General features: G+C 37.2%; 1 protein-coding gene across 8 annotated transcripts in view; it reads left to right on the top strand.

The window, feature by feature from the left end:
• LOC105060617 (isoamylase 3, chloroplastic) overlaps positions 1-23,426 on the top strand; it is a 91,141-nt gene that overhangs the window by 12,082 nt on the left and 55,633 nt on the right. For 7 of the 8 annotated variants that reach the window (XR_012136529.1, XR_012136530.1, XM_073248174.1 and 4 more), the window contains 9 exons: positions 186-343; positions 3,968-4,058; positions 6,657-6,893; positions 6,994-7,098; positions 10,508-10,612; positions 10,752-10,886; positions 10,997-11,083; positions 11,955-12,012; positions 14,157-14,220. Coding sequence is in view for 6 of the 8 variants with exons in the window: in XM_073248174.1 (XP_073104275.1) it covers positions 186-343; positions 3,968-4,058; positions 6,657-6,893; positions 6,994-7,098; positions 10,508-10,612; positions 10,752-10,886; positions 10,997-11,083; positions 11,955-12,012; positions 14,157-14,220 (1,040 nt within the window). In the remaining 2 variants the exon portion in view is untranslated. Of the gene's footprint in view, positions 1-174; positions 344-3,967; positions 4,059-6,656; positions 6,894-6,993; positions 7,099-10,507; positions 10,613-10,751; positions 10,887-10,996; positions 11,084-11,954; positions 12,013-14,156; positions 14,221-23,426 lie in introns of all 8 variants that reach the window. The other variant, XM_073248176.1, reaches the window with a different exon arrangement.

Raw genomic sequence — 23,426 nt, 5'->3', positions numbered from 1 at the left:
GAAAAGCATGGTGTGCAATATCTGTAATAATGGCATGCATCATTGGTAATGCTTCACTTATTTATGTATAAGTCGTCGAACTATGAAATGCAAGAGCACTTCTATTTACGTCTAAGAAATAATATTTAGCATGCTAATTTTTATGCTGGACTGTTTCTAAGACCGTTATCATAGTGCCACAATAGGAAAAAGCTTCCCCAGTTTTGGAAAGTGGCATTCCATTGAAATATTCTCCTGGCAAGGCTTTCCCTCTTGGAGCATCAAAAGTTGAGGATGGAATAAATTTTGCTCTTTTTTCTCAACATGCTTCTTCAGTCATACTTTGCTTGTCAGTTCCAAAGAGGTAGCAATTCCACATGCTTATTTTTCAAAAAAAATTATGCTCTTTCTATATCTGCTTTTGAGAATCCCAATAAGTTTCTTTCACTATACAAATTTTATTTACTTAAAAAATGCTGAATTTATGCTGTTTATGTATTAAATGCTAGAGTATGATATAGGAAAATTATCAGTCTATCGAAACATCAGCTGCATGTGAAGATCCAAAGGCTTGGGCTTGCTTAACATAGTCAGATTTTACATGCTTTTGTTACATGACATTCTTTTCCTCCCCCACCTTTAATCAATGTTCTCTGTGTTTTTTTTTTCATTTCCATAACTTTCATGATTAACAGTACATTGATCTAATAAATGAACTTCCAATTTTACCTTGAATGGCCTTGTTATCTATGTTCTTGGGATGTAACAGAGAACTAGTTGAGATGATTTCATTTTAGTTTTGTGTTTGAAATAATATTATACTGAGATTGAGTAGGAGAAATGGCGTGGCAACTATGGGCAACCAGGTGAATGAAATTAAAGGGCTTGAGAAGAAAACATTTAATTGTTGCAAGAAGGAAGGTGTGAACCATTCATGTTAACAACTTGCATATCCTGAAAGTAAAGCAAACACTCCTTCATACTGAATATGACTATCTAAATCATTGAAATGGCTGCAGAAATGACTTTACCTCACTGAGTTAAAGATGGAATGTGGCTTAGACAATGAAAAGCTTTTAAAGATGAAAGACCTTATTGAGTTAAAAAAAAAATTGGTACCACTTTGTGCAAGCTCAAGCTAAAAGACAATTGAACATCACTGGCTTAATATCTGCATTCATGCATGATTCATCTCATTAAATCTTAATGGTGCATGCTTGTATTTGGACAATATTTAGTTTTTTACGAAAATTGTCATATGGACACTGTATCTCTAAATTTCATTCTTTTTTGGTTTGTTAATTAATTGCGAATTACACTACATGCTGGAACAAGCAGCCAGCTCTGTCCATGTACACAAAATCTAAGAGCTGTCAGGGAAATTCACGATCCCAAAAGTTCGCTTCCTCATGTGATGCCCCAAAAGGAGTGAGCTAGTCCACGAATTGGGTTGCCTCCTTATACACACACGAATACCCCCTATAAGAAGTGAAAAAGTCTAAACAGTAAATAACTTCCCACAGCATCAATGCATTTGGTGTTATTGTGGAAATCTGAGTGTGTGATTAAGCCAGTCAATCACCATGATGGTATTCCCCTCGAGCTAGTTGTGGAAGCTAGTATAACGTTATATGTCCACTGGACACCTTGCCAGGCTGGTCGGAGCTTAGCAAGAGGCTCGGAGACACTGCAGATACAAACTGCGGCAACAACGTGCTTTTTCCTTGAATGATTCCACAAAAGGAAACTAATATTGATCAAGAAGTTGAGCATCAAAATTCATTTTCTATATGTAGTGAGTGGGGTACCCTACTAAAATGGAAGAGTTTTGGGTTATGCTTGGTTGCTTATGGTGCAAGGATAATCTAGTGCGCTAGCATTGTGGATAATAGATAAAGTTAAGAAAGACATGGATTAAACTAAAGATATTAAGCACAACAAAATTTCATTCAGGTGGATTAGATAAATTTTTGGCAAGATGTCCCTATAGTGGCAATGAATTCACCAACGAGGATGATGGTTCTCAAAGCAAGAAGCCACGGTGAAGGAGCTTGACTAGAGTGGAAGACCTCATTTCGGGTCTGCTAGTTAAGGAAACTCACATATACGATAGCAACTTGACATCTAATCTAGGTTTGCCATATCGCTCAGTACCAGTGCGTGCCAACCGTATAGCGACGCTTGGTATACTGAACTGGGTATTGTATTGGGCATGCCAACACTATAATAGGATTGTACCGATATGAGGTTTGGTACCGAGATTGCGAACCTTGCATTTAACCTTATTAAGATGGCATTGGTATTGAGAGAGGTCGGTGATGAGCTTTGACAATGACATCCCTTGACATTCAGAGCCCAACAAGGTGTTGGTATAATGTCAAACTTGATGCACTCTTCATTGATGTCCTCTTCTTGTGTGTGGCCGAGAATGCATGATGGACTTGACAAGAGGCCATGTTGCACTAAGAAAGGAGCGCATCAAAGGTGATGCCCAGTAGCTTTCCACCAAAACATGGCTATGCATGGATGAATAGGTTGCTTCCACACCCATGCATAGGGCTTTGAAGAAGCTACATCATCTGAGGTTTAGAGAAAACTCTGAAGTTGGTGGACAAATAACTCATTATCCTTGGATCCCAGATAACCGATTTAGCTAGTCCCTCATGGGAATGGGTCGTTGGAAATGTGATGGACCACAAGAGCAGGGAAATGCTGGGAAAATAGGTTGGCATGCCACCAATGGTCGGTTGTCCAAAGATCTCGAACCCACAAGTGTATCTGGTCAAGCTCATCACTGCAAGAGGGCTACTATTGGAGTGGGACTGTAGATTAATTGGGTTCAGCTAACACCGAATCCTAGACACCAGACCCACAAGCCAATGAAGGTGAGGCAAGATGTCATCCTTGATGTGATAGAGAGCTTTCCATATCCAAGAAGACTTTGGGGGTGATTGTATATGAGTGATCACAAGTTGTCAATGCAATATTTGTCGTAGGCAATGGTTAACCAATGATTTGGCTACTGGAAAAACTTGAGAGACAAATTTACCTAATATTTCCCAGTTGCAAAGCCAAAGATTTGTGATGCCTAGTCCACTGTGATGTGGCATGCACACATCATTGCCAAGCCACAAGATGAAGTTTCCTTGTGCTTGGGTCCTGCTTCATGAAAATGACCGCATATCTGCCTCTATATGATCCAGTAAATAAACAAGATCCTAGTTGTAAGACAAAGGCATGAAGAGACCAGTTGTTATTGGCTGAAGCAAGGTGACCCTACCTGCTATTGATAAAGCACACCACACCCAACCTTCATACCTATGCCTCACACATGATAATAGCTCAAAATCCCTGGCCAAAAGTCTCTTACCAGATATGGGACCCCAAGGTAGGTCCAAGTCTTCATATGATATGGCACTTCAAGGAGCTTCTAGAATCGTTGGTGATGTTGCGGATGATAGTAGGAGAACTGTACCATTAATTGAGGGTGAGCCTTTGGATCCAAAAACCAATCACAAATGCTGGATTGGTCCTCTCCTAAACACAAGACCCAGCCCTCTATTTGTTACACTAGGTGAAGTGGGCCCAGAAACCCTAGATTGATGAGGCCATTGGACAGCATGAACATCTGCTCTAGCTTCATATTTTTGATGATTCATGCATGCCATCTGGTTGCATGTCATAGCTTGAACCATGAATTTGCACATTTACCATACACATGTCATAACAAATAACAATATAGTCATAAGTTAGTTGGCCTTGCTTCATTTTTAGTTTTGGTTCTCGGCATGACTGGTGAATGAATTTTAGCAATCACCAATTATAGCTGTATATACAAATTTAAATTACTAGCATTTACTCTTTACTCTTTGGTGCCTTTTTTTTTGATTCCTTTTTTACTTTGCTTTGAAAAATGTCCTCTTATGATCCAAGATTCCAAATTGCTCGAACTTTGTTGCCTTGATATCTTGAGTACTCATTGGCTTAGGCAAAATGTCGGTGAATATGGAGGCATGGTTGAAGTTGCATTGGATCCTCATAAGAACAAGACTGGTGACATATGGCATGTATGCGTGGAGGTAGTGACATCAAGGCATATTGAAAATTAGTACAAGTCAATAGCATAAATTCTTTTACTTATTGGTTGATTTGCACTATTTTCATTCTCTATTCTGTTCATCTATCATCAAGTCCATGGTGGCCAAGCATAGCTATCTGATTATTGAATGTGGTTGACAGCTGGTAAAAAACATAGTTATCTTCATACGAACTTCTATTTTATGCATTCCTAAATGGTTATAAAGTCCAGAATTATTATTTTGAATTACGTTATATTTTATATTTTTGGAGTTATCCTTCTTTCCTTAATAGTGCGTGATGGTGTTTATTGGAGCATTGGAAAAGGTCAAAGTAATTGTAATATTGTTAGTATTTGTCACTGTATGCTTGCTATGTTATTAACTTATTTATGCTACTCAGGAGATCTGCAGTGCATATTGTATGCTGATCAGTTGTAATTTTTTTTTTACTGTTATCTAAGTGGGTGATGTAACTGAAATTATATTAAAGCTGACGGGTAATAAATTCTCGTAAGAGATTGTAAGTAGTATATTCAAGGAATCATGCATAGGCCCTACCTCTTGAAAGATTTCAAAATGGAAGAAAAGTGTGATGTTGGTGCCACAAACCAGTGTTATTAAAGGCACGCCTGAGGTGCACCTCAGGTGCAAAAGGCGCTATGCGTAAGGGCCGTCGTCTCTATACCCCCTAGGCAAGGTGACAGCCCTCAGTCATAGCCTAGGTGCCTCAGGTGCACGCCTCTGCATTGTTTAGAGGCGCAATGAGGTCAGTTATAGTATTAATTTTTAGTTTCTAAAGAATAGGAAAGGTCAATTATAATATATAGGAAAGGTCAGTTATAGTATGTAGGAAGGGTCAATTATAGTACATAGAAAAGGTTAGTTATAGTACAAAAGAAAGGTCAATTATGGTATATATGATTCCGGCAAGTATTAATTTTTAGTTTCTAAGATAAATACGAGAAAGATATTGGAGAGGAACAAGAAGAAAATGATGAAGCTGGTTTGCTTGATGAAGATGATGAGGAGGATTAGCCAATTAGGAATTTAAAAAGCACTTATTTGATTGTTTTGGGTAGAGCTAGTGTTTACATGCTGGATTTCTTGTCTATAGCTAGATTTTTTTCTATTTTTATTTTTTAATAATAGGGTGCTAGTTTTTATTAGCTGGAATTCTTGTCTATAGCTAGTTCTCTGTTTTTCTATTTTTGGTGCTTGACTTCTCTCAAGCCCATGCTTGTGCCTTGCGCTCCAGGGATCCCTAGCATCTAGATGCACCTAGGGCTTTTAACAACACTGCCACAAACCATGATCCATATCATCCTCCAAAATCCAAGTTAAAGGAAAAACAACAAAGGTGAGGAGATGTATTTTTGCAAAAAATTTCTTTTGACTAATTTTCTTCCCTCTAACAAGATGGTGACTGTAGCTTCTGAAATTATTAAATCTTTCAAGAAGGTTTATACACTCTTCAGTCTTCATAGTTCATACCATTCAAGATCTTGATCTAGATGTTTCAAGCAAGTTTTCAAATCTCAGCATATACCACCACAACGTTCATGTAATGATGCTTGTGAAATAATATACCCTTACATCTATATGATGCACGATACCTATTTGATTTGGTATGTTAAAGTCGAGATCTCAAATCTACGACATTGTTCTAAATTACTGTTAATTTTTTTGGTGTTTTTTATATTTATTTATGTATTTTTATTGATGTTTTATTTTCTCTCACACAACAGATCCAAGAGAGCTTCAAAACCTTAAAGCCACCTTTTAGTCCCACATCTGATGTTTGAGGAGAGGTGCCTTGTCTTAAATACCAACCTCTCTTCTTCATTGGTCAAATAGGCCACGTGGTCGGGCTCCTATATGTGCACACACAGGCTGGTCGGCCCAGCCCAAGCAACCAAGTGATGGCCTTAGGCACCATGGCCTAGGCAAGTGAGGTAGCTGTGCTTTGTGTGCAAGCTGGGTTTCATGATGCCATTTATTTTGCTTAGGCTAACTAACAACTAATTGTTTCATATTAGATCTCTTGTATTCTCATCATTATGGCATATCTGCTTCAGATGCCTGTATCTCCATCTCATTCTCTGGTCCATAAAAGCCAACTTTTTCTATTCATTTTCTTCTCCTTACTAAGTTCTTTTGATCCATTTGATGGTTTTCCTCTCTGAGTTTTCACATTGCTATGGGTATAAGAGTGATTAGTTCATGTTTATTCTCTACCAAGATTATTTTTATTATTTTATATTTTATTTTTTATGAGATATTTTATAATTTTTTTTATAACTCTTGGGGAGAAGCTGGACCATGTTGGAGATGTTGTACCTTGCAAACCCCATCGTCTAAAATCTAAATAATCATTATATATGGCTAATCTTTCAATCCTAGATACGATATCTATCCAAAGTAGTATCAAAATATTTTTTTTGCTTAACTACATTTCTTATGGAAATATGTTTTATATCTGACATGGTTTTACTTGCAAGTCATATCTAATGCGCTTCAAAAGGTCTTCACCTTGTTCCCTGCACTCATCATTTATTTTAATGTTTCTGATTCAATGTTTCTTCCCCTATGTGAACTTAGGGTTTACCTGGTTCTGGTGTTCTTTACGGCTATCGTGTTGATGGTCCTCAACAATGGGAGCAAGGGTATCGATATGACAGCAGCATCATCCTTCTCGATCCTTATGCAAAATTAGTTGCTGGTCGAAAATATTTTGGGGATGTCACAGACAAGACGTCAAAGTTTCTTGGAACATATGACTTCAGTAGTTTGCCTTTTGATTGGGGTCCTGATTATAAGCCTCCAAATACACCTGAGGTATTCCAATAGTGTGTGTTCTTAGTTCAATTTTGATTGAATGTATGCTATTATGCATTATCACATCCAGATCTCATTATCTTCAGTGTTCATTATCCAGACAGATCTTGTCATATATGAGATGAATGTTCATTCATTCACAGCTGATGAGTCAAGTGGGCTGGAGCCAGGCATTCGTGGGAGCTATCTTGGTGTTATCGACAAGGTAAACATTTATCTCTTGTTGTTTTTAATAAATGATTGTCTCTTGCATGCGCAACACAAATTAGTGAGTTACATGAATACATTTGTATATATGTCTAGTTAAGAATTTCTTTGATATTTTTAAGAGGATTCAAGAGAGTAAGTTTGTTTGTATAGCCCATATTGGCTAGTATGAATGTAATGACCCAGAATCTCATCCAAAAAAGGCTAGCCGAAAAATATTATTTGGATTCTTTGGCTCTATATAAGTACTCAAGATCTCTCTTGTATACAACTAATGTGGGACCAAACACGCCGTCACATGCCCTTACACATCTCTCTTGTTTAAGCCCTTGCATCCTTATTAGGCTATGGATTCAAATCCAATCAAATCCAATTACAAACACTATGATTGGCCCATGGTCCGCCGTAAAAGGGCCGTCCTATAATGTCCTATTGTTCATTTGGGCTATTGGATGGATTAGCTCTGATATCATTTCTAATGACCTAGCCCTAACCCAAAAAGGCGAACCCAAAGTTACTATTTAGGTTCCTTGGCCCTATATAAATACTCAAGATTTTTCTAGCACGCGGTGGATGTGGGGCTAAAATATGCCTGCATGGATCCTCACGATGCACCTATATCCAAGGGTTCAAGTCTTAGTAGGACGTTCCACGAGGCATTAAGATTGGGTACCATCATATGCATCGGGATAGGATCATCCTGCCATCGTCCTAATGTCCCAATTGGCACAGCTTGGGACATCCCTTGTCCCAAGCGTTGAGATGGGCAAGATGGTGGCATATCCCATTCTATAGGAAAATCAGGAGAACCCTGTCTCACAAGATTTAAAACCTTGCCTATATCAATCCTGTGCAGACCCATGTAGATTCAGGTTACAGGTCATGTTGGATTATAAAGAAACATATTGCGGTGTATACCATACCAGCCAATGATTGGTAAGGGCCCTTAACCTTACTTTCCAGGAGTTACATTGAATATTTTTCAATAACACAAGCAAGGTTTGCCATACCGGTTAACACCATATCATATCGGGTGTACCGTACCATTCCGATATTGAACCAGTATACAATCTTGTACTAGACCAACACTCAGTATGCCTTACCGTCTTGTAACATACTATGTATCGACATTGTAATAGGATAGTATTGGAACAAGGTTCGGTGCTTAGATGGCAAATCTTGAACAAAAGTATCCATGTCCATGGTAACCACCAATACCATGATAAAATGCTCAACCATTTTTATTTTTAGAGTTTTTGTTTACTTATATTGATTTTTTTTAAATCCTTCTATTGCAGAACTTTCCTTTGGTATAAATTTGTTATGAATCTTTTGCCTATTTGTGATGTTAATATGTAAACATAGTTATGTAACTTTAGTTCATGTGATGCTAACTTTGCAGAAACTATGCAATTCACATGGTTGGGCAACATTCTGTTCAGGCGTCTAGTGTGATTTATGATGCTATGCTTGGATAAGTTTGTCAAGATGTGCATTTACTTTTCAAAATATGTCCAGACCCAAAACAATTTTGATTGGTTTAAAACTGATTGAACCAACATGTCATTTGATATATAGCTGTGAATCTTTCAACGGAATGTGTATCAATGTTGTGCTCTCATGTTAACCCCTAGCCACTCAAGCATCAACTATCCCCCCCTCCCTCCCTCCAAACACACCCAGGGAAGAAAAAAAAAGTTTACCCAGACAAACCGTTGTATACACAATAAGCACACTGGAAAGCATGCATGGAAATTTACATCTGAATAACTGAAGCTTTTATGTGCTTCTATCGTTTATTCTGTCCAGAACCATGTAGGCACTCACAGACATGTATTATGAGAAGGGTTCTCATTTGTTTCAATGACACAACTTATATTTAGAAAAAAAATGTATATGTGAATGCATGTGAAAATCGGAAAAGGAATGGATTTGTGGAAATGCTAACTGCTGTTATGAATCAGTTTAAGTGACATGCTTTGGAGACTAATTTATGAGACTTTCTAAACCAATTGAGTAACATTTGGCATACTAACTTTAATAGATCAAAGATGGTATTGTGATCTGATGCCAAAAATCTGGACTTTGAAGTAAAGTTGGGTAATTAACTCACTCTCCAGGAATTTGGTTATTTTTTTAATTTTTTTTTTTTTTTTTGAATTCAAATGAGGTGGTACTTTCTTAATTACGTGCCATATCTTAAGTAAATGTAAATAGAAATGAAAATAAAAATGGAGGGAGGACATTCCAAGTGCATACATGGTAGCTAGTCTGTCTATGTACTAGTTTATTTGTCTTCACAATAGTCTGTTTGTTGAGGACATAGATCAGACTGACTTAACCTAGTAGCCAACCAGCTAAGCAACCTAAGAGAACTGCCTTGGAGTGGAACTGACCTAGTAGGCCCTACCTAGTTGGACCGAGGAATAGGTAGAGGAAAGATTGGATAAGATTTGTTGTATTTACATTCTTCACTAGGTACATGAATTTTGTATTTACTCTCGCTTTGATGGGATCTACAACTTTACTTTCTTTACTAGGTAGGTGACCAACCTCCATTTCCTAGAATTTAATGTTTGATTTTATTAAATCTCGTAATTGATTTTAAGTTATTCATGGTTTGAAATTCTAGACTATGCGGTCTTTTGAAATCTATGGTTTTTCCATTTAAGTCAACATTTTTGTCTTTTGAGTCCAAGCTATGCTTTCAAAGGCTAGGTCTTATTTTTAGTAAGTTCATTTCAAACCTAGATATCATTTTAAAACTATAAAACCCTGGTCAATTTTCAAACGTTTGTTTTTATCTTATGTATTGTGAATTTTATACCAGCTCAGAGTTTATGTTATTTCAAGGTTTTAGACATGAAGATTAAGTTTTTTGATGTTTTGGATTCTTTAAACAACTTAAGTTATAAAGTTGTTTTATTATTGGAACCTACAGTGATTTTTGCAACTTAAGTTATAAAGAAGTGGGCTCAACATTTTGAAGTTGACATTTGGATCTAATGATCATTGAAGTCGCATCTGCAATTTCTCAGTTTGGCTTTCATATGTGATTTTTTCTGAAAATTATTGATTATATTATTTTTTAGTAGAATTTAGTTTAAAAAAATGTCTTTTGGCAATGCCAACTATTTATGGTATTTTGAACAGGTTTGACATCCGACCCTTAGGATTCGAATATTTTAGGATCTCAAGGTGTTAGGTTTGTTGTTTCATCATTCACCAAAAAACTTTGCAATAAATATTTCTCAAAGGGAAGCCACTCCAATTGCATTGATCGTTTTTTGGCCTACTTAGTATATGTTTCTTGCATGCGACTTTGCTGTAACACAATTTTTATATCTTATTATATGTAGTAGTGTCAAGCTAGAGAAATTTCATCTGACAACATTATGCCTCTATAGATCCCACATTTATTGGAACTAGGCATCAATGCTGTGGAGTTACTGCCAGTTTTTGAGTTTGACGAGTTGGAATTTCAGAGATATCCAAATCCTAGAGATCATTTGGTAAGATTTAGTTCAGTCCTTTTTTTTGTATGAAATAATAATTAGCATCTTCCAACCCCCCTTCTTTTTCCAGATTTTGTTGCTTTCTTTGTGAGGATATTTCTGTTTTTACTGATTTAAATATCTATTCCATTAGTAGATCAACACGTGGGGCTATTCTACTATGAACTTTTTTGCCCCCATGAGTCGATATGCTAGTTCTGGTGGTGGTCCTGCAGTTGCAGCTCAGGAATTCAAACAGATGGTGAAAGCTTTGCATAATGCTGGAATTGAGGTACCATAGATGTTATTACCCATTCAAATTTGATATTTATTATCCATGGTTGGTTGTTTCCTGATTGATTTTGCTTGAAATTAAATTAAAAATCATTGCTGCAACTTCAGGTCATTCTGGATGTAGTTTACAACCACACTAATGAAGCTGATGATGATCATCCTTATACTACTTCTTTTCGTGGTATTGATAACAAGGTAATGGTTTCATATATTTATAGCATTTCAAAGGTCTTGTTCTAAATAACAACGGAAATTATTTACATGTAATCCACTCATCATTCTTTGTTCACCAAAAAAAATGGTGCACCATCGTAACTTTGTTCTCTCTTAATAGATCTTTCAGAGTTTCACTAAATTTATTTTCTTGCATATATTTATTTAGCATTATGGAAAGCTAGTCTGTGGGTTGTACAATTGCAGCAGAGGTTTCGATGAACATGAATATGATCAGTTATAATTAGGGTAGCAGGTTGGTGAAATGGATGAACTGTGACTTGAGAAACACTTGCATGAACTGTGATCGGAGAGAATCCCTAAAAGTAAAGATCCCAAGTGCACCTAGTACGTGGAGAAAGTTTTGAAAGTGCTACAGAAGGTAAAAACACAAAGCAAAGATCCCTGATGCACCTAGTATGTAAAGAAATCATGAAACTCTAGATATGTGTGTGAAGCAATGGTCCAACACTTGAAAAAGAAGAAGAAGATTAACATATTAAGTATTAATATATGTCAATATGTGTACATATGATGTATTAAGTGGCAAGAAAAAAAAGTAGGGAAGACAAGGAGGAAAGAAGAGAGCGGAGATATGAGAAGGCTTGGGATGAACAGACTAAATACCTGGCTGTGTTCTCCTCTTTTCTTTTTAAGTACCGCAAGAGGAAACATGAACCCTACACATATTTAGCAGGTTGGTACACGATATGAGTTTGAGGTACCTGTATAACATGTATGCAGGAACATGAATGCATGTGTAATATCTATATGCAATACATATGTATTTGCCTGTACAAATGTTATCTATGTTATTTTGTTGAATTAGGTTTTCTTTTCTATGTTTTTTTAGGTTTATTACATGATGGATCTCAAAAACAATGCTGAACTACTCAATTTCTCAGGCTGTGGTAAATTGTCCATCAGTTTGTAAATTTTTACTCTTTTTCCGAGGATACTTATTTCATTTGTTTGAGATATAACTTTTCCAGATTTACTTCAAAACCTGCTGTTTGTAATGTTATAAATGTGTATAATTTTGTTAGATGATCTCAGATTGCTCTTCATATAGTCTAGCTGACAATGATAATAGCGATATGAAGAGAGGGGGAAATTTTTTTTGTTAAATAGCATAATGATCTTAAGACTTATATTTGATATGGCTTCAGAGTGGAAGGACCCTTCTGGGTGAAGGAACAGAACAAGCTTTTCCAGAATGTACAACCTTTCTAGATTACTCGTTAGACCACACAAGCTTAATCCTTTTAAATCAAAGATTATTGATCGTAGCTTTAACTAATAGGCAAAATGTGGCAAATTGTTTTGCCTATTGTGGGAAAATTTAATGTTACATGCACATACACTATATATCAACTTATTTGCGTGTGTATTTTTCATTTAGTGGTATGATCTACCTGAAGTACCAGCTGGCAAATTGTGCATTCATTGCCTGTAGGAAAAGTGTGATGGATTTATTTGTAAATACTTGATTGCTGGAGGGAGCATGATTCAGAAAAATAACAGTTCCTTTTTCTTGATGAGCTGATTATGTAGAAATGCTCAGCACATGGAATCACTTGTGTATGCTGCAGCATCATATCTGGAAGTGTGTGTTATAAGAGTGGAGGTATTAATGAAGATCACCTACAGCTGGATCATTGCTTTTACTTTAACACACTTGATTCTGAAATTTCAGAATATCAGTTGATTCTCAAATTTCAGAATATGACATTTGGAACTTGGTGATTGGGTTAACATCACCGATTCAAGCCCAATCTTCTGTCATTCGCTCATGAACACCTATATAAATTTGCTATTTTCTAATTTTCTATATATGTTTGCATCTAATATGCTCTTTTTGTTATTTTTCATATAATATGCTTTTGTTGTTATTTTTCATATAATATACTCGTTATTAATGGTCATACTTCAGTTTGCACTCTAAAACTGATATACTGTCTTAAAACTAATGAATTGATCTAAAGAGAACGAAAATGGCACTAGAAAGCTTATCTTTGTTACTGGGACATAAGTACTTCAAGCATGTTACCAATTTGACAAAAATACCGCTGGCTGGACAGACCATTAGAACACATCAAAACTCTACTTTGGCTCTTACAATCGTATTATCTATCTATCTACAGTTATTATTTTGCATCGTTTTCTCTGCTGAAGTTACTGGAGGGTGAAATTTAGAGAGGTTTCCAGTTTCTAGGATAGGAGTTTGCGTCCATGTTGGGACATAAATGCAATGGGACATGCTAACAATTCAGATGATATAATTGCATAGAAATAGATTCAAAATAGCCATAATTGTGTGGAAATAACAAGCCCTGGCCATCCACATAGGAGATTTTCCTTTTCTATAGATCTCCAGTCTCTTCGCTTGAGTGATGATTAAATTTGCTGTAGTGTCACTTTACTATTAATTTCTATGTTGAATAGTAAATCTGTTTCTTCTATATGCTTTTATGAAACTTTATGAAGTAAATATGGTATGTAATACCAAGGTTTTAAATCCTGTGGGACAAAGGTGTCTCAGTTTCTTTAAGGAACGAGATGCCACGCTGTCCTATGCCATCCTAATAGCAGTCCCAGTCATGCATCCCATTGGATATCTTCCATTTTTCCCCCCTTTTCTTTCCTTTCTATCCTTTCCTTTCCTTTCTTTTCCTTCTCCCTGCCTTTCTTTTTCTCATTTTTCTTTTTTTTTTCCTTTCATTTTCCATTTTTCTTCATCTTTCCTTCATTTCCTTCTTTCCTCTTTCTTCTTCTCTTCCTGCAAAGATGGTTTTTGGAGTCCCGAGCCCATCCCCATCCTGTTTTCTCACAGGAACGGGACAGGATGGCTGGGATGCTCCCTGTCCCATCGTGATGTAAAACCTTGTGTGATACTATACTATCCCTAGTCATTAATTTTCCATACATAAATTGAGTTCTCAGAAAGCACCGTTGTATTTTCTATTTTTGTATTGGGGATTCTCTGTCACGTATCTAACAACTCTTTGTTATATGATAAATTCATAATTATGATTTTATATTTTGTGGTCTCCAGGAAACACATTAAACTGCAACCATCCTGTTGTCATGGAACTTATCTTGGACAGTTTGAGACATTGGTACTGTCTAGTGTTTTTTAAATTGTGTTTTCATCTTTTCTATATGAGCTGGAAATGCGATATGTTCATTTTGTTTGGTCAAAAGCGTCTTCAGTCTCTATATACCATTTGAGTTAAATTGAGTGCACTGCAAACTGTTGATACTAGACATTACCCAGTGGATCAAAATGTATACAAATTTTCATTCTTTTTCTTAATATTTACCTTTTTGTATTTGGAAAATGAATTTTGCGCATATCTCTCTCTCTCTCTCTCTGTGTGTGTGTGTGTGTGTGTATATAAAATCAAATGACTGGCATTTGGTTTACAGAAATACCATTAATATTAGCTGTTTTTTCTGGGTTATTAGTTAGCCGTTTGGTAATTGTTTCGGTTTTCTGTTCAATTCAGTATAAGTTGTGTCAAATGACTCAAACCTTAGCCATTTTAAAATGCTCTATTCTGCTTCATTCTATGAATTGCTCTAATTATTGTTCAGTTTTTGGTATGTAATATTAAAAAAATAATAATTCAGCTGTTTTATCTAGTTTTGTGCTTACACCTTTTCTACAACCTTTACTAATTTCACTATTTCAGTGCTGCAGTTTTCTACTCCTTTCAGCAATATTGGCCTGCTAGGTTTGCTTCAAATTGATTCTATGTAGTTGATGCTTAAATCTCGATGAAATTGTTTCAGCCAACCACTTGATCTAATACAATTATAGATCACCAAGCTTAAGAATTTTAGCAATTGAGAATCTTATTTTGTTGTTGAACTGAGTATTTTATCATCAAGATATTAGATTTGACCATAGTTGTAAGTTTTTTCTAGAGCTATAATTGAAAACAAAAGTTCCAGATTCATCCTGGAATCTGATAAAAAATTTAGTGAACGCAAGTTGTTTATTTTCATTATATGAGTTTCTTCATTTCTTTAACAGTTTGGTGAAGTTTGTGAGTTTTGAGACATTTGGAAGCACCGTGACATAAAAATTTGTTGAGATTCATAGGAAAAGTAATTTTTCTGACATATATTTTGTTTTGCCTAAACCTTAAATTTTATTTACATTTCTAATTGCATATTTTAGATTGACGATAATATATGTACGCTTAAAGCATGACTTTTGGAGTTTTTATGTTGGAAACATTATTTATTTGATTGTTTAAATACGAAACTATTGGAACAATAAGTCCTTAACAATATAGTATATGTCCAAAAATGATACCTAATTTATTAAACTTGATTATTGTTATGCTTTTCGTTGTGACAGTGAACAAAAGAAATGTAGGTCAGTTTGTTTTGTATTTTCGGAACTTTTATTTAGGTAATTTTAGGATTTGTTTTAAAGTCCCATTTTAAGCAAGATTGGTATAAAACAATCTTATATTAGTTATATGTTGGTTGGACAAGTTATAAAATCATTAGCATTTGATTTTTTTGGTTGTGTTTGCTGTCTTTTGAGGTATGCTTATATGCTATTCCGATTTTTTTTTTTTTTTTTAGAAAAAAAATTTGGGGATTGGTTATTTGCCTATCAAGAATCCGAGTATACTTGGAAATCAAGTCATGTAAAGTCTACAAAAGCATTAAGGTTGAACGAAAAGGTGTTGTACATGATTTGTTTGAATGAACAAATGGAATTCTTTAGGTTAGGTTTTGCCTTTCTTCTCTCTTTCTTTCTATCCTTGTTCTCCCGTTGATTTTCTTCTTTCTCTTCTTACTTCACCTTTTCTTCCCTAATTTCTAATATTCTCTCTTTCTTCTCCAGCTCTGCTACTCTTCTTCTTTTTTACTGGATTGTTGGCTCTTATTAAGTCAGATATGTGCTGGAATTAACTTTAAACTTTTTCAACCCCTTTATGTCCTACATCAGTTTGGTATCAGAGCTGAAGGGTGCTACCGTTTCTTCTAATTCCTTGATGTTCTTTTTATTTATTTCTTATTTATTTGCCTTTTATCATAATGAGGAGTTAAGTTTCATAATAGGTGATCTTCATGAGCATGTCAAATATGAGGAGATCTTTTGCTAGATGGATGATAGGTTCATATCTACCAATAACAATGTGATGTCAGTGACTGATGCACTGCAAAAAGTTGCAACTACTTTAAGCATTGAAAAACACTCTAAAAGTGAACTACAGATTAAGCAAAGAGAATAAACAAGTGAGAGGATCACTTAATGAAGAGATTATAATTGAAGCTTCTCAATTTGAAAAGCATATGATCAAAGTTTCACCATACAAAGATGCTGTGATTGAAGATCTATTGATTGAGGTGCTGCAGATGATGATCTATCAAGTGTTTTGAAGGTAGAAGATTACAATGATGAAGATTGAGTGCTCATGATGAGATCATGTCGCGACCCTAAAGGCAATAGCATGGATCAAGCAATATGAAAATTTGTTGGATTCAACAGAAGTATGATCCAGAGCTTTGTTGATTGTCAAGAAATGGAAATCAACCCAACCAAGTGTGATTGTGAGAAAATTTTATGTGGTCCTTCCTCATCACATCTTGGAAATTCAATGGTGGATCAAGCTTATAAGTGACACCATGTAGATTTTGAGGTTGAGATCCATGCAGCAGAGACGAATGATGGTGAATAAAAAAGTGTAGTTGATTTTGTTGCATATTTTGGAACTTTTTTATTCTGGTTATATTTAGCATCAGCTATAGAGTCCTATTTTAAGTGGAAATGGTGCAAAATAATATGATATTATGTATATTTGGGTGTCTTTATGGCAAGGTTTTAAATACTGTGGGATGGAGCTATCCCGATTTTTCCATGGAATGGGATGTGCCATCGTCCCGCCCCATCCCGACATATGAGATGGTACCCCATCCCGATATCCCGTGGGACATCTCATCAGAACATGAATCTTTGCTTCATAGTCTTATGCAAGGTTTGTTATACTGATGCGAATTACCCCATACTAGGGGTACTACAATAGAAGGGTACCAAACCAAGACTCGATACGAGGGGTGAATCGAGACTTGGTACAGGGGGCATGCAGAGTCTCGGTATGCCAAACTAACCTCCACATGGGGCATACCAACACTATACCAGGGTGGTGTGGGAGTGGCAATCGGATACGGGTTGGATCGGATATGGGTCGGATCAAAAAATTATCAACCCAAATCCAACTTGTTTATTAATCAGATCAAAAATTCAGACTTGAATCCTACTTCTTTATTAAACAGGTAATCCGATTTGACCTACTTAATCCGTTTATTAAATGGGTCAAACTAGATTAAATGGGTTAAACATGTTAAATGAATTTTTAACGGGTTAAATAGGTTAAACAGGTCAGGTTAAACGGGTCAGAAACAGGTTAAGCAGGTTTTGAATAGGTTAAATATGCCTTAAATGGGTTAAACAGGTTAAATGGGTTAAACAGATTGTCTGACTGAACCTGACCTGAATATTAAATGGTTAAACGAGTTAGATATCTGAAATCCTAATCCGATCTAAATATTAAATGGATTAAATGGGTCAACCTGTTTATGATCCGAACCCATTTAGCCTAAACCCAAATCTATTTATGGCGGGTCGAACACGGGTTGAGTTGTTGGATCGGTTCATATTTTGCTGGCCTTAGCATGGTGTATGAAATCTGATATTAAGATGGTAAAAGGATAAAAAGAAGAGTGAGCTACATAACTCGATAAGTAAACCTTGAACTATCTTATTGAAAGATCAAGTTTAGGTTTTACATGGCTCAATAAATCATTTAAAGATAATAACTTCTATTGCAAATAGAATATTTCAAAGTAACCATTTAATAAACCAAGTAATAAAACAAATCTTGCTTTTACATAAGTATAAACCATGTATATTTCACAATATAGTTTCTAGTGTAAAACATAATTGAAATAATAAAATATTTGTCATTTAACCATGTCATGGTACAAAATATGCTCTCAGACCATGATAGGGTCGTCATCGACTGAGTATCACAAATCATAGTTTGTAATTTATATGCCAAATTTATATTCTTTGGCGGGGCCATATACTAACATTTTAACCTGTTGGCGGGGCCATATGTCAACTTTATGCCTATTGGTTGGGCCATATGCCAACTTTTTTTCCATTTGCACGGCCGTATGCGACTAGCTCTGGATGTACCCGCACTTTTAGGGGCCATATATAGCTTTCCGAGAGCCTTTGAGACAGCCATATTTTCTTAAAACATATTTTTTTAAATCATATTTTCTTAAAACATACATGGACTAATATGTTGAAAAATACTAATTGGCATTTTAGAGGTTATAGTTCATAAACAAGTCATTAGTAAAAAAGCATTCATCGAACCATTCTTTTTATGACAAAACATAATTTTCATAATATCATATGCTTGATTCTTCATTTAACAAAAACATAGAATCATCAATGTGAAAGATCTTTTATAAATTTTACAAAGCTTTAAACATTGAAAATGACTGCTAGTTCAAACACTAGTAAGGAGTGTAAGGCTTGCTTATCTCTGTTCGCCTTGGAGCCTCAAAATTCAAGCAAGCAAGCCAACCATGTCTTTTCAAAGCCCAATTAATCCATATTCAACAACTCTGAAACCCTAATACACGGTGGTAGACCTAAGAAATGAAAATGTGTTAAAATTGGGCAAAATAACAAAATTTTGGGGTGCTGCAAGGGGTGGTGTCTTCAAACTAGGGTGAAGGATAGGGCTGGCTAGACAGTGGCATTTGATGGCCTGGGTTGGTCCGATTGGGGTAATTCTACTTGTCAAATCGTGAAACAAGAGTTAGGCTATGGTACAGATAGTGCAATAAGGATTGATGATGGAGTCCAACAGTGCTGGGCAAGTGCCTGGGTGGTGGCTGACATGTTGCATAGCCACTAGGGTGGTTGAAGATTTTTCTAGGGTCTATCAAAGTCATAAGGGGAGGGACCCTTTGAAGTCCACTCGACATAAGAGAGAGAGTGAGAGAGAGAGAGAGAGAGAGAGAGAGAGAACAAAGGGAAAAACCCTTGGTGGTTCTTCTCAAAACAAGGAAGAAGGGAGGAGGCCGGTGAGTAGATGGTGGTGGTGGCTAGCAGGCTGTGGTTCGTGGCTATGATGGATGATAGTAAATAGTCAGTGACTATGAGTGGATGGTGAGAGAAAAGAAAAAGGAAGAGGAATGGAGACAACAGATATTGGCTCGGGTTGGTCTAGACTCCAACTTGCTCACCGGTGGCTGGGCACCAACTTTGGCCATGATTTGTCAAGGGAAGATGGCCGAGAAATGGTTGTAGGTGGTTCCAAAAGTAGGGTAAAAACATCGATAAACCATGGAATAGGGTCTCCTAGTCACCTTTTCTGGCAGAAATCAAGTCGGGGATGCGATGAAAAGATGGGAGGAGAGAGAGAGAGAGAGAGTCAGGGAGGAGAAAGTAACCTATATATTATCTTGTCTTTGTTGAGGATTGACTACGGTGATGGTGAGCCCAATAACAAGGCACGATGGTGAAAACTCAAAAAAAAAAAAAAAGAAAAGAAAAGAGAAGAAAGAGTGATCCTAGGTGTGACTTAACAAGGGGTTGGTGGCAAGGATTTAATAGCCAGCGAGTTTCGTTACCATGGGAGTTTGAGGAGGTGTAGTCTGCCACCTCAATGTCGAACAGGGGCTCTGCCTTGATGAATTTGGGAGTGGGCCTTCAAGCCATACTCTTAAAACAGGTTGCGCCTCTATCTAGGTGACTGGTTAATGGATTGGGCTGGGCCACGTCATACGCTCCAAGCCAGTAAATGGACCCGGCTTATGCTTAGTTAGGCTGGCTAAGGGTCGGGCCTCACATTGTCTTTGAATTATCAGGTTGACTTTATTTTAACCCCAGAAACTCTTCTATATGTTTTGCAACCTCACTGAACCCTAGGGCTCATACACAAAGTCACAAACTCCTTGTTCCCACTAGCTTTTTTACATCAACCCTATTTCTCAGTCCTAGAGAACAAGCTTCTAGAACTTTCAAATCATAAGTAATCTTATTCTTTTTTGCTTGCCACTGCTTGTACGCAGCCTTAACCCTTGTGTCCTACATCACATTTTTTTAAAAATATTTTTTTTTGATTTTGTTTATGATTTATAATTAATCTGTTAAAATTAGAGTAAAACTTCTGACACCACAAAAATTGCTGAAACCTAAACTCATATTGTCCAGCTAGATGCATATTGAGCTTTAGGAACCTTGGATCGATCTCCTAACTACAAGGAACCCACTCAGTTGACCTATAAATACAAAAGGAACCCACATTGCTACCATTAGCTTGATGCTTGGCCACCATCTCCAGTTAGCCTTGATATCAATCTATTACTGATGTGGTGTTTGACATATAAATACATATCCTAAAGCATAACAAACTCTCTCTCCTCTAGATAAATGCTTGAATTGACATATTACATAATGTCTAATGGTCCATAATTACAGTGGATCTTTCCCCAACTAAATGATGTGGACTTAATGATTCATGTGGGGATACTTTTCTTTTAAGGTGTACATGCTTAGGCTATTGTTTTCAAATAGTTTCACAAGAACAGTCCATGTTATCTTCCTTGACACAAAATCCTGGCCACTCTCCTTAAAAAGGTGTTAGATCTTTCTTTACACATCCTTATAACATTGCATTCAGTTTATGACTTTAAATCTTGATTGGTGCAGCTTTTACCTTTCTTGATCAGATCAATATCCTTGGCTTTTCCCCCAAATCTAGACTAGAATTCATAATTTTTCATGGATTTAAAATTTGATGGAAATGGAAGAGTGTACTATTTTGTTATTTTTTGGGTGGATGTGAATTCTATGGAGATGGAAGAGAAGTTAGAAAGGTAAAGTGTTTGGGGAAGTGGGTTAAACATTAGTTGAAATTATACGATGTTATTGGTGAAAATTTTGTAAAACAAGTGCATGCATTTTTATTGACGTAACAAATAGTTTTTATCAAGGTTTCCTAAGCCGGTACCGTTGGCCGTATCGGCCGGCAGACGGTATGGTTTGGTATGGTTTCGTACCGTATTGGGTCTAGGCAAACTGACGAAGGCAAGCAGATCCGAATCGGAAGAAGAAAAAGAGAGAAAGAGAGAGAAATAGAGAGAGGAAGAAAGAAAAAGAGGGAGGGGAAGGAGCTGACGAGGCCACCGTGACGGCCTCCGGCTGACTGTCGGAGGGCGTAGTCTATGGGCACGGCGCCGCGGGCGTGAAACAGGGGCAATCCCCTGTTTCGCGAGTTTTTTTAAAAAGCTTAGTTTTAAGTGAAGCTGGCAAATAGTTTGCCGGCTTAACGGTTTTTGACTTTTTTTTTTTAAAAAAATCCCTGAAGTCGGCAATTGGATTGCCGACTTCATCAGTTTAAAACAAGAAAAAAATGGAAATAGACGATAATTGGGTTGCCCGCTCGACTGCCCTGAGGCAGTCGGCGTCGGCTCGCCGGCCATCGGGGCCTCACAACAGAGGTGCCATCTGTCCGGTAGGTCGCCCGCCCCCCCCGAGCACCCTCTCTCTTTCTCGCTCTCTTGAAAGTCCTATCGGGCAATACGGAGCTCGAAAGCCCTCCGATAGCCGCAACCGGCCACCGTCAGCCTCCGGTGGCTCCCACCTCCCTCCCTCTTCTCCTCTCTCTCTCTCTCACTTTTTCTCTCTTTTCCTTCTGTACCATCGGTGTATCGAATTTACCGGCCGAACCGTGCTGGTTCCTCGCCGGTCTGGTATGATACAAGATGTACCGGCCGGTTCGGCACGGTACGAAAAATTCTGATTTTTATGTTACATCAAGAAATAAAAGGGTTTCATTAAAAGATGTCTTAATGCTTGTAAGCAAGGTTCTTATGATCTTGATTTGTTTCTATAGATCTGAATGATGACATATTTAAGAAATCTTTTCTAAAGATTACAAACTATCGTTGAAATGCTTTTGGATCCTTGTAGATAAGGTTTGCAATCTCGATATTGAGTACCATACTTGTGAGTTACTGATTTGTTATGTATGGTACGGAACGACATGCACCCCAAATCAAGATGAAGGTTTTAACGGGCAAGACGATGGGCGTCTTGGCAGGACTGTCCTATTCCTATAAGAAAATGAGAGCGGGATAGGGTTGGGACTCCAAAACCCATCCATGTGGGGAAAGAAGAAGAAAGAGGAAAGAAAGATTGGAAGTAAAGATAAAAAATGGGAAAAGTGAAAGAAAAGAAGAAGAAGAAAGAGAAAGAAGGAAAAGAAGGAAGAAAGGAGAGAAAGAAGAAGAAAAAGGGAAAAAGAAATAAAGGAAAGGATAAGGGAAAGAAAGAAAAAGGAAAGGAAAGAAATGAAGGTAGAACAAAAAGAAAGAAAGGAAAGAAAGAAGAAAAAGAAAGGAAGGAAAGAAGATGGGTAGAAAGATAAAGGATATCTATCAGGATGTATGACAGGGATTGCCACCTGCATAAGGTAGGACCACATGGCATCCCATTCCATGGAGAATTCAGGGCACCCCCATCCCATGAAATTTAAAACTTTGACCAAGATAGCTTTGGACCTTTTTTCTTTGACTTTTTATCACAGCTTGTTTAAAATCGGGTGCCAAAGCTTAGTATGGTGTGGTATGCACCCCCAATTTTGGTTGGGTTTACATGGAACGAGATGGTTTTGCTTGGTTTGGAGTGATTGGACTCGTATACCGAACCAAACTTCGGTAGTCCAAAGTTTACTGTATTGATTGGTATTGGTATGTATTGATCATACGGTATGCCGTATGGGGGGTTTACCGACATTTACTACTGTTGGTGCAAAAATCCGCCTGCGTCGGAGAAGCTGGAGTCGAGGGAGTTGCGGTCGCCGCCGGGACCTGCAAAAGAAGTCTAAATCGGAGGTGGGGTTGCTCCGGCAAGACCCTCCGACGCTCAAGTCAGTTCTCTGCCTCAACAAGAATGGAGTGCTCGAACGAAAATTTTAGCAGAGTTTCTAGGTAAAAACGAGAGCTTATAGAATAACGTATCTGGGGTTCCTCCTTTTATAGGCGGAGGGGGCAACAAACTGATGGTGATGCCTGTAACCGTCTGGCAGTGGGCCATCCATAGTCAGGAAAAGTTTGTTGCGAAGAGTAGTGGGGTGGACCCGTGGCTATCACCGGGGCGTGCCACGTGGAGTCTGCTACGAGAAGCGGAGCGGCGTCCGTTGTCGCGACTTGTCAGAGGATAGAAGAATCGCGCAGTATCCGTCGCAGGAAGTGGAGCAGGACCGTGGCCATT

This window comes from Elaeis guineensis, chromosome 13 (genome assembly GCF_000442705.2).
Source record: "Elaeis guineensis isolate ETL-2024a chromosome 13, EG11, whole genome shotgun sequence".
In the NCBI taxonomy this organism is placed as follows: domain Eukaryota; kingdom Viridiplantae; phylum Streptophyta; class Magnoliopsida; order Arecales; family Arecaceae; genus Elaeis; species Elaeis guineensis.
The sequence above is the reverse complement of the archived record's forward strand: the minus strand, read 5'-3'. Positions and strand labels throughout refer to the sequence as shown.